The sequence below is a fragment of the Humulus lupulus genome, chromosome 2, assembly GCF_963169125.1.
Source record: "Humulus lupulus chromosome 2, drHumLupu1.1, whole genome shotgun sequence".
Lineage (NCBI taxonomy): Eukaryota > Viridiplantae > Streptophyta > Magnoliopsida > Rosales > Cannabaceae > Humulus > Humulus lupulus.
Window position 1 is genome coordinate 189,968,018 of NC_084794.1, and position 12,508 is coordinate 189,980,525.

The window sequence follows — 12,508 nt, forward strand, 5'->3', positions numbered from 1 at the left end:
TCTAAACATGCATCATCTAGGATTTTGTCTCAAATTGAAAGCAAACAAGTTCTAGGATAAAACCATTTTCAATTTTTTTTTAGTTTTAAAAATTCAGCAAGCATAAATAATATTCTATCACGCAAAATTTAAAATTTATGACCAAGCTCTCAATTATTTAAGTGGACATAGTAAAAGTGGAAAGAAATATTCAACCATGCACACAAATTTTTCATAGCTTCATTCCCATTCAATTTATACATCACATCATTCAATCATATTATCATTGGCTAATCATTGTCAACTTGATTCAACTAACACTATAAACAATCTACACAAAACACACTAACACAGAAAAATACAAACCATAAATTCCTTCCCCCAAACTTAACCTAAACATAGTCCCCAATGTTTAAAAGAAAGCTAAGGAAAAGAAAAATACCTGACAACTTAACGTACTCACGACAAAGGACCTTCTCCACCATCTCCCTCAAGTGGAGGATAACCAAAATGTGGCGATTGTGGAAACTGAGGCAACTAGCTGGTATCAATGTCGAAATGAGACGCAAATGCCTGCTGATACCCGACCATATTAATGCTCCATAACTTATGCTCTTGGAAATTAAGCTCCAACCTACTCATCCTCTCCTCCAAAGAATAAGAAGAAAGAGGGCGTCTAGGCCGAGCATGATACGATGTACCACCTGTAGAAGCAACACTAGAATGACCAAATATTTTGGTCTTGTTAATAATGATAGTGTCATAAATCAAAGGAGTTAAAAGCTCCTCAGTCTCATGAAATTAAACCCCAGCTTTCAAGCATAGATTCGTTATCAAACTAGGAAAAATAAAACCCCACATTTTGAGTAAACAATGCATAATGTATTTGAGACGCTATAATCCTTCCAATATCAACAGATATTCCTGACAAAACAACATAAAGTGATATTGCTTTATCAGGATTTACAATACTCACATGACTACTGGGTGTCAGATTGGAGCATAGAAAATTCAACCAAATTATTCTCTCTCGGATTAACAAATTAAAGGGAAAACATATACTTACGGTCCCATTAAAAGTCCATTGACTCCCAGCTAGAGTCAAAGCAGACAAAATTTTATTCCAAGTACTCTCCTCACATAAACTATTTTTAAATCCTGGTAATTATCATTATCTTTTGTGGCCAACCTAAAGAAATCATTAATTGTCTTTCTATCAAAGCAAACAGTTTTTCTCTTAACTATTGCTTCCCAAGTATAATCATGGTCATATGCATTTGCATAAAATTCTCTCACAATGGGTATTACAGCAGAAATAGGTGGGGAACAAAAATGTTTCCAATGATGAGTGTTAATGACTTGGAAATATTCTTCAGGGACAGTAAACTCTCCCTCGACATTGGTTGCAAACCCTCTTTCCTGAATCAAATTCCTAGACTTTTCTATTCTATACCTAGACTTAGCACTGTTAGAAGTAAATCTAGTATCAGTAGGTTCATCAAACTCAATATCAAGATCATGGGTTTCAGGCACCTGTTCTTGCACTCTTTTATTTCGTTTCCTAGAAGGCGCCATCTCACAAAAGAAATATAAAAATATAATGGAACACAATGGAAACACTTAAAACTAATAAACAAGTACCCAGCCAAATTTAAATGATATCAATAAACAAAACCACCCACTAGAAAATGAACAATTAATTGCACAATGAAAAATTGCCAAAGTGAACCTAATATGCCAAACTACTCAATTATGCAAGAAATGACCAAATAGAATCAGTACCCAAGCATAATCAAGTATGATATAACCAATAATATCCAAATGAATCCTCAATTTATGCTCTAATGGATCAATTCTTTACATTGAACATAACCCCCAATTTCAAGCTCTAGAAATTTCAATATTGAAAATCCAACCAAATTACAATGAAATTCAACAAAATAAATGATAAAAACCCACAAGCATCACAATAATTTCATTAAATTCACTCCAATTTCATCAAAACATCAACATTTCTCAACACCCAATTTCTAGGTCAAAACTCCCCCAAACCTGCTTCAAAACTCAAACTACCACAATTCTCAAACAATCTTACAAATTGAAATCACAATATCATCACACAAGAAATATAATCAACATTCATCTCACCTAAATAAAAATATTTAGCAAGACATCACACAATCCACAAGAATTTCAGATTCCACAACCATGAGAGCCAAAAACCCCAAAAGTAAAAACAAAATGGAAACAACTCACAATGTAGGTGCTAGATCACAAAAACATACAGAAAAAAAAGAGTTTAGGGAGGAAATACATACCAAAAGAAAGATAGAATTCGAAACCTAAGAGCAGAGAAAAGGGGAGGATGGAAAAAAAAATTGTGAAAAAAATCGTGGTTTGTAGAGTTTTTAAAACTCTCTGACCCGTTGGGCGTGGTCGCACTATATGGTAGAGTGATCGCGCTACTGATTTCGTTACTGCCATTTGAACGGCGTCTGGCATGGTCATGCTCTCTTCAGCGCGGTCGCGCTTCCTCACATATGTGGCCTGGGCCTCTATGAGCACAGTCGCGATGATGGCCCAAAAATGGCCATTTTGAACCCTTTTTTTTTAAATAATATTTTTTTTCTCTCTTATCTCTCTTTTTTTTCCTTTTTTTTAATATTTTTTTCACGATCTTCATGATTCAATGACTACAAAACAATCCCAAAACTAAACTAAAAAAATAAACACTAAAACTAAAAAAACAAAATTAAAAATAATTTCCCAAAGTAATTCATATGTACCAACGAAAACAAAAATTTAATAAAAGAATTGGATGCCTCTCAATAGTGATGTCTTTAAAGTCATTTAGCCAGATGTTAAATCTCTTCAAATTTAACTCGGATCAAGTCCACCCCTCGAATCCTTAAGAGCCATAATATCATGAGAAGACCCTCATTTCTTGATATTGGAAATTTTTGGAACTTTCCATCGTTCATGTAACATTCGAGCTTTCCCACAAAAGATCATTTTCACACGATGATGAACTATTCGAACACCACATTGAACCATGGACTTTTTCCTAGTGACTCCCAACTCATCATCCCCTCTTTTCACTACATCAACTATGCAACAACTTGGAATTTCCATTTCTGCAAAAACATTAAATGTTACTACCTCATTTTGAACTCGCAACTTTAACTCACCATTTTTAACATCTATTAACGCCCTTTCGGTAGCTAAAAACGGTCTTCCAAGAATTATTGGGATATTAGTATCTTCTTCCATGTCCAACACTATGAAGTTTGTAGGGAATATAAACTTGTCTACTTTCACCAACACATCTTCAATGATTCCCCTTGGATGCTTAATTGAACGATCGGCCATTTGTAGGGACATGGTAGTAGGGCGAGCTTCTCCCAATTTTAACTTGCGTAAGATTGATAGAGGCATTAGATTCACACTAGCCCCTAAATCAAATAAGGCTTTTGTCACCACTGAACCCCCTACAGAGCATGGAATGGTGAAACTACTAGGATCTTTAAGCTTTGGAGGTAATTTCTTTTGCAATATTTCACTGCATTCCTCAATAAGCGCAATTGTCTCGTATTCCTCCAACTTCATTTTCTTAGATAAAATTTCCTTCAAGAATTTAAGGTAAGTTGGCATCTACTCAAGCGCCTCAAAAAATGTAATATTTATGTGAAACTTCCGAAAATCTTCTAAAAATTTAGCAAATTGTTTGTCAAGTTTATTCCTTTGAAGCCTCTGAGGATATGGGATCTTTATATGGGGATCTATTCTTATTTTCGGTTGCTACTGTAAGTTCTCAGTAACATTTGACCCACTCACTTCCTTCTCCTTATCAACCACTTTTGGCTCTTTTGACTCCTTGCCACTCCTCAAAGATATTGTATTACACTGCTCTTTCGAGTTTACCTCTGTAGTGCTTGGTGAATTCCCTTCAGCACGGTTTGTCATCAAAGTTCCCAACTGCCCTATTTGAGTCTCAAAACTCCTAATAGATGCCCTGGTTTCGGTCATGAATTGGTTCAATGCATCAGGTTGTGGTTTGGGTTGCTTCATGGGTATTGGATGTTGTGGTGGTCTATTTTGTGGTTGATAAAACCAAGGAGGAGGATGTTGGAATTGTTTTTGGTTTTGTTGGAAAGGTTGCTGAACACTCTGATTTTTATTTTTCCAATAAAAGTTAGGGTGATTCTGCCACCCTTGGTTGTAGGTCATGGAATATGGGTTATTGGCAGGTCTTTGGAAGTTTCCTATAGTTTGGACTTGTTCCATAGGTATATTATTCATATCCATGTTAGGACACTTATCTAATGGATGAACACTCACACATGCCTCACATAAACTTTGTACTTGCATGGCTTGGACTGACATGTTGCTCTATTGTAGGTGTTTCGTTAAAATGACCACTTGAGTTGTAAGCATTGTGATGGCATCTAATTCAATCATACCAGCTACCTTCTTTGTATTTTCCCTCTCTATAGGCCATTGGTAGTTATTCATAGCCATCTCCTCTAGTAGATCATAAGCTTCATTGGCACTCTTGCTCATAAATGCCCCTCCTACTGCTGCATCTATGATAGTGCGAGTAGTACTGCCTAACCCATTGTAAAAGTTATGGACTAACATCCATTTTTCAATCTCATGATGAGGGAACTTCCTTAACAGCTCTTTAAATCTCTCCCATGCATCCTACAATGATTCCCCTTCTGTCTGGTAAAAATTATTAATTTTCCCTCTCAACTTTGCAACTTTTGTTGGAGGGAAAAACTTTGCAAGGAACTTTTGAGCGAGCTCCTCCCATGTGGTGATAGAGTTAGGCTGTAGGGAAATCAACCAACTCTTTGCGCGAACCCTTAGGGAAAATGGAAACAGCCTCAACCTTATTGCATCATCGCTCACCCCATTCATCTTAAAAGTCGCACAAAGCTCCAAGAAATTCGTTATGTGCATGTTAGGGTCCTCTGTAGGCAAGCCTCCAAACTGAACAATGGATTGGACCATTTGCATAATTGTTGGCTTAATCTCAAAATTGTTTACAGCAATTGTTGGAGGTCTGATGCAAGAATGCACTCCCGTGACAGTGGGAAGTACATAATCTCTTAAGGTCCTTGGTCCTTGTTCCACAGGAACCTCTGCTACATTTGGAATCTCAACAGCAACTGCTTCCCTATAAACATTATTGGCAGCATTGTTCACTACATTCCCTTGATTCTCATCCATAGTACTCTCCAACCTCTTCTTCTTTTTGTTCTTTCTGCAGGTTCTTTCTATCTCAAGATTCACTGGTATGCTCTCAAATGTCTTTCCACGTCGCATATACCAAAACTTCCTGAGATTAGAAAATTCAGACACAAACTAAGTTAGAAGATAAACAACCAAATTAGAGTTAAAATTAATTGAATTGATAATAATAATTTTTAGTCCCCAGCAATGGCGCCAAAAACTTGATAACGAAAATATAATGATGCAAGTATACATATCGTTTCAAGTAATATAGTGCACAAGCACGAGTATCTTCCCACGATGACTGAATTACTAAGTACCAATATTTAATTCTTAATCTCTATTTGGCTAATGAAAATTTGTTGACAAGAGAAAACTAAAACATAAACATAAAAACAACGAAATAAAAACAATTAAAATCTATAAACTCTAAACAAATAACAATGAAGATAATTAACTAATGGATGAAAATTAGGGAATTTAATCTCATCATCTTTCCACTCTCTATTTCATTAATGCAATGTTCTCATAAAATTCTCTTTTAAATGAGATAGCAAGTTACAAAAGTATTCTATATTCGTGTTAAGATATATAAAATTCGACCTATGTGTGAATTTTCTATATTTCTATGATAAACTCAACATATAGGAAGCATTAAGCATAAGAACTTATAAGCTACATAAACCATATTGATACTTTCGTTCAATATCGAAATCTATGTCTAGTCAATTATAGCATGTAATAATTAGCCAATAAATCACAATCATTGAGCATAAATTGAAAAGATCTCAAATGAGAAGAACAAAAACATAACTTTGCATTAATTCATAGAAGAGTTTCACGAGACTCAATTAAAAACCCTAAAACTAGATTTAGTTCATATTGATACTATTCCAATCCATGAAATTGACAATCAACATAAGCTAAAGATGAAAAGAAAATAAAGAAAAGATGAGGAAAAGAAAATCTCTAATTGATCCCAGGTCTCTCCAATAGTCTCCAGCCATCTTCCCCTAGTCCCAATTCTGCATAATTAGGGTTTATTGCTGAAAATCACATTAAAATACAAAACCCTACGATTTCCCCTAGTGAAATTACCAAATTTCCCTTCATTAAAGAAATCTGCAGAAATCCTTGCTTTCCAATCACTCGACATGGTCACGGCACTGTGTAGCGTGGTCACACTACATGCTTCCAATCACCATTTTTGCCAGATTTTCGCCTTTTTATTGATTTTGACCTCTTTTCGTTCCAAAGCGTCTCGAGTCCTTCAAAACATAAAAACAAACCAAAACAAGCATAAAGTGGAACAAAATAAACCTAATTGACTACAAAAACTTCCTAAAAAGACACACTAAAACGAGACTAAAAATTGTTTATCATCTCTCCCCAAAATCAAGTAATTGGCTCAAAGAAAAAGGAAGGTTTTCGCCCTAGTTGACCGACCCCTCCTTCTCCGCTCTCTCTCTCTCTCTCTATACACACACACATACACACACACACATATATATATATATATATCGGCCACCAAAATCCAACTCACACCATCAAATCTCATTCCTCACTTACCCAAAAAGACTAAGGACAACTAATGAAAATCTAATCCTATTAACACTTACCAAAATTTTTTATTTTTCTTTTAATTTTCTAATCAAGAAAAGATGTCAAAATTTTGAATAAGGAAAGTTTTTCATTTCCTTGATTTCCCATTCACTTTACACGCCACCTATTCTCTCTCTCTCTCTATCTCTCTCTCTATCTCTCTATCTATCTATCTCTCTCTCTCTCTATCTCTCTCTCTCTCTCTTACATTTGTTTCCAATTCTCACTTGTGTGAACACAAGTATTCTACAATTTCCATTTGAAAATTTTATAAAAATAGGAAAATTATTAACATTCCCTCTAATTAGTCTAGGTTCATGGTACTTTCTTGCATGCTCACCATGCATACCATGTACATGCACACACATGCACACAATCAAAGCTCATGCAGAACAATTTATAAATTAATTAAATAAATACAAAAAAAACAATTCACACAAATAATACTTAATACTTAAATAAATTAATTAAAATAACTAATCACATAAACAAAAATTTGGTGCGCTACAAGCAGCTATTATGATTGGTTAAATACAAATGATAAGTGTTAAAATACAAGCAAGGTATAAACACTTAGTATAATTCACATAATGAAGATGTGAATTAGAGTTTCAAATTATAGGCACTAATAAAATGCAAATTTGGGTCCAAAGTGATACATAAAAGTATCTAAGGGTTCCCAAAAAGTTTGGTGCCATTTGGAGCATTTTTGGGACTTTTGGAAGTGTCCAAAGTCAAAAGAGGTGGCGATATGTCGCCACCCAAGAGACGACACATCACCTGAAGGCTAGGGTTTGTACTACATGGATTTACGTAAATGCTCTAAAATACGTGTTTTACAAGTCTAATCCTATTGGTTGGACCTAATGACGGTGCCTACTCTATATATGGGTCAAATATAGTGATTTGGGAGAATTGATCACTCTCTCCAATCTCTCTTTACCGTCTCTCTCTCTCTAGCTCCAAAAATCTCTAGTTGTCTCCAATAACTCTCCAAGAAAGTGCTTGACTTAGAGAGTTGAAGGCTTGTTCAATCTCAATCCTCATTTCCTCAAGAGAAGGCCTCAAGCATTAATGGTGGCTGGGAAATAGAGTATTACGACAACGTTTCTCAACGTGTATAAACCTTGGTTTCGTAGTTTTGATTCGCTTGAAGGATTTGCTCAAAGAAAGTGGTGGTCTTGCCTACGGTTTTGAAGCTCCATCAAAGATTGAAGAACTCCATTGATCTACTTGGGTTTGCAAGTTCTTTCTCAATCTTTTTTAATTCTCTGTCAATCCAAATTCTGTGTAGATTCTATTTTTTGTGGTTGTGTTATTTCACTCTCTCCCAACATTCTAATACTCTATAATCTGAGATAGCATATCATTGAAGAATCTAACTCTCTTTCGGCTTTGAGATTCATGACACAAGACTTTGTTAGATTTGATGGGACTAACTTAGTTCATTGGCAAGACAAAATTAGATTCTTACTCACCACTTTGAAGGTTTTCTATGTATTGGAGAAAGACCTAAAAGCCTTAGAAGAGCCCAAGGAAGATGATACTCACGAAATTGTCAAAGAAAGGAAGAAGCACGAATAAGATGAATTGATTTGTACGGGTCATATCCTCAATGTTCTATTAGATAGGCTCTATGATCTCTACACCAACACCAAGACCACCAAGGAGATTTGGGAGGCCTTGGAAAAGAAATATAAAGCGAATAAGAAAGGAGATTTGTGTGTGGCAAGAATGGCAACTTTGCTAAAGATTGTAGGTTCAAAAGGAGCCATAACAATGAGGCAAAAGTCAACTCAACCCAAGAAGGGCCAATGGCAACACTAAGTAAGGTCAATGCCATTCATGGAAAGGTAAGTAGGTGGTGGTATGATACTTGTGCCACCATTCATGTAACCTATGATAGATCTCTATTTTTAATCTTCAAAGGAAGGGTATGAAATCCAAATGGGCAATGAGAAAAGGTCCAAGGTTGAAGGAAAGGGAACTATTGACTTGTAATTCACATCCGACAAAAAGGTTCTACTCACCAATGTTTTGTATGTACTGAAAATGAGTAGAAACCTTGTGAGTGGCAATTTACTTGGAAAACTGGGAATCAATGTTGTGATAGATTCTGGCAAGCTTATTTTATCCAAAGACAATGTTTTTGTGGGAAAGGGATATGCTTGTGATGGCATGTTCAAACTTTGTACTTCCATTGACAATGTGAACAATAAAGTTTCTTCTTCTTGTTATATGCTTGACTCAAATTCTATTACTTTGTGGCATGTTAGACTTGCACATATAGGATTTAGCACAATTAAAAGGGCTGTGAAATGTGGATTAATTGATTTTGATAATATTGAGCATCAAAAATGTGAATTATGTGTTAAATCTAAAATGGTAAAGAAACATTTTCCTAGTGTTGAAAGAAACTCTAAGTTGTTAGATTTGATACATAGTGATTTATGTGATCTTAATGGAATATTGACTAGAGGAGGAAGTAGATATTTTATTACTTTCATTGATGATTGCTCTAGGTTCACATATGTATATTTTCTTAAAAATAAAGTTGAAGCATTTGATGTGTTTAAAGTGTATAAAGCGAAAGTTAAAAATTAACTTGAATGAAAAATTAAAATACTTACAAGTGATAGGGGTGGTGAATATTTTTCAAATGAATTTAACTTGTTTTGCGAAGAACATGGAATAATTTATGAATGTACAACACCTTATACTCCACAACAAAATGGTATAGCGGAAAGAAAGAATAGAACATTTATTGAGATGATTAATGTTGTGCTATTACATTCTAAATTGAATTTTAGTTTGTGGGGTGAAGCCTTGCTATCCGCTTGTCATATTTTGAATTGTATTCCCATTAAGAAAAATAATATATCTCCATATGAGTTATGGAAAGGAAATAAACTAAACATTGGTTATCTTAAAGTGTGGGGGTGTCTTGCTTATTGCAAGAGCACCAATCCAAAAAGGACCAAGTTGAGTCTAAGAGCTATAAGATGTGCATTTGTGGGTTATGCCCAAAATAGCAAAGCTTATAGATTATTAGGCTTGGAGTCTAATGTAATAATTGAATCTAGAGAGGTTGAGTTCTTTGAGAACATGTCATGCGATGACAACAAGTTAGAACCAACTCAAACTAGAGAGCCTCAAGAGGAGACTCCTAGAATAGTTGGTGAGTAACCTCAATTTCCTAGAAGGAGCCAAAGGCTCAAAGATTTGGGATCAAATGATAAGTGTTCTCCAATATAGACACTATACCTTGTTGAAGGTGATAATGAGGAAGTTACTTGGAAACATCCAATAGTACTTCAAATAGAAGATGATCCCAAAACTTTCAAGGAAGCAATGTCCTCTAGGGACTCTGCTTTTTGGAATGAGGCAATTAATGGTGAAATGGATTCAATTATGTCAAACCACACTTGGGAATTGGTTGACCTTCCAAAGGGGTCCAAACCAATTGGGTGAAAATGAGTATTTAGAAAGAAATACCATACCGATGGCACCATACAAACCTTCAAGGCTAGACAAGTAGCCAAAGGTTTCAAACAAAGAAAGGGAATAGATTACTTTGACACATATGCACCGGTAGCAAGAACTACTTCTATAAAATAGTTGTTTGCCTTATCATCTATATACAACTTTTATGTTCACCAAATGGATGTCAAAATGGCATTCCTAAATGGGGATCTCAAGGAGGAGGTCTATATGGAACAACCGGAATGTTTTATTTTTCAAGGAAATGAATATAAAGTGTGTAGACTTGTCAAATCATTATATGGTTTGAAACAAGCTCCAAAAAAATGGCATGAGAAGTTTGATAAAGTCGTCGTTTCTAATGGATTTAGACACAACAATGTGGACAAGTGTTTATACTCTACGACTTGTGGTGACTTTGTCATACTTGTATGCCTATATGTAGATGATATGTTGATTTTGAGTAATGACATGAAAGGAATAATAGAAACAAAGAGGTTTCTATCTTCTAACTTTAAAATGAAAGACCTTGGAGAGGCGGATACCATTCTAGGTATCAAAGTTAGAAGGAATTGTGGGGGTTTTGTGTTGATTCAAACCAACTATATTGAGAAAGTGCACGACAAATTCAGTCATCTAAAAATCAAAAAGGCACATACACCATTTGATTCAAACATGAAGTTTGAAATGAATGAAGGAAGATCGGTGGCTCAATTGGAATATGCAAGTGCAATAGGTAGCCTGATGTACGCCGCTCATTGCACAAGAATGGATATTGCATATGTGGTTAGTAAACTTAGTAGGCTTACTAGCAATCCGAGTATCAAGCATCGGAATGCTATTGAGAGAATACTTGGTCATCTTAAGGGTACCAAAGAGTATAGTCTTTACTATACAAACCTTCCAAAGATACTTGAAGGATATTCTGATGCTAATTGGATATCGGGAATTGGAGATAATCTCTCCACCACCGATTGGGTATTTACTCTTGGAGGAGGTGCAATCTCATGGGGCTCCAAGAAGCAAACATGTATATCACACTCAACCATTGAATCGGAGTTTATAGCTTTAGATGCAATCGGCAAAGAGGTCGAGTGGCTTATGAATCTCATGATGGATATTCCTTTAACCACGGATATGGTATCAATAATTTCAATACATTGTGATTGCCAATCCGCACTTGCTAGAGCATATAATAGTGTGTATAATGGAAAATCTAGACATATTAGTCTAATACATGAATATGTGAGACAATTTATTCAAGGTGGAATCATATCGATCTCATATGTTAAAACAAGTGAGAACTTAGCAGATCCATATTTACAAAACCTCTTGTGAGAAGTTTAGTAAGTTCTACTTCAAAAGGGATGGGATTGAAACTCTTAGAAAAATAGATTCACCAATGATGGAAACCTAACTCTCAAATTTTACATATCAAGGGAAAGATTTCAATGGGTAAGAACAAGTCATTGATAAGTGAATAGTTTCAACACTAAAATTTATGATGAGTTCCATCCGAGACAGTTGGTGTTGATTGCTACCGAGTTAGGGTTATGCCTGGGGCTTTTAATGAAGTTCAGTTGAGTGTAACAAGCATCTATGAAGGTAGCAAAGATGATGTAAGAACTTCACCTATATGGACTTAGAGGTGGTGCCGCCTCTAATGGGAGTTGGAGTTTCTCCTCGGAAAGTCTATGAAGAGATAAGCACATGGCCATGATAGTGCTAAGCAAGAAAGTTGGAAAACAAAAGATGTGGTGGAGGTGTGTGAGTTATCACCGGTGTTACCATATCGAATACTTGGTTCAAGCTTTAATCTACTAATGATTTCGATAATACTTTGTAGTATTTTCACTAAGATAAAGTTCAAATCGAAAGGTATTTTATTTTATGCACCAAAATTGTTTAAGCTAGAGAATGTGGCTTGTATTTAACCAAGTGGGGGATTATTATGATTGGTTAAATACAAATGATAAGTGTTAAAATACAAGCAAGGGATAAACACTTAGTAGAATTCACATAGTGAAGATGTGAATTTGAGTTTCAAATTGTAGGCACTAATAAAATGCAAATTTGGGTCCAAAGTGATACATAAAAGTATCTAAGGGTTCCCAAAAAGTTTGGTGGAATTTAGAGCATTTTTGGGACCTTTGGAAGTGTCCAAATTCAGAAGGGGTGGCGATGTAACGACCCGGATTTTCAAGACTCGATA

General features: G+C 35.3%; 1 protein-coding gene and 1 non-coding gene across 2 annotated transcripts; one reads left to right on the plus strand and one right to left on the minus strand.

Annotated features, from left to right (window-relative positions):
- Window positions 1-2,916: 2,916 nt before the first annotated feature.
- Window positions 2,917-3,585, minus strand: LOC133815023 (uncharacterized). The gene has a single exon (XM_062247916.1). The coding sequence runs from the start codon at window positions 3,583-3,585 to the stop codon at window positions 2,917-2,919; it is 669 nt and encodes a 222-aa protein (XP_062103900.1).
- A 1,042-nt stretch (window positions 3,586-4,627) lies between these two features.
- On the plus strand, window positions 4,628-4,734 carry LOC133820091 (small nucleolar RNA R71). Its single transcript, XR_009886525.1, has one exon. It is a non-coding gene; the product is annotated as a small nucleolar RNA R71 (small nucleolar RNA).
- Window positions 4,735-12,508: the final 7,774 nt, after the last annotated feature.

Excerpts from the sequence above, each read along its gene's own strand:
- LOC133815023 (XM_062247916.1), bottom strand. The coding sequence starts at position 3,585 with ATGAAGTTGGAGGAATACGAGACAATTGCGCTTATTGAGGAATGCAGT.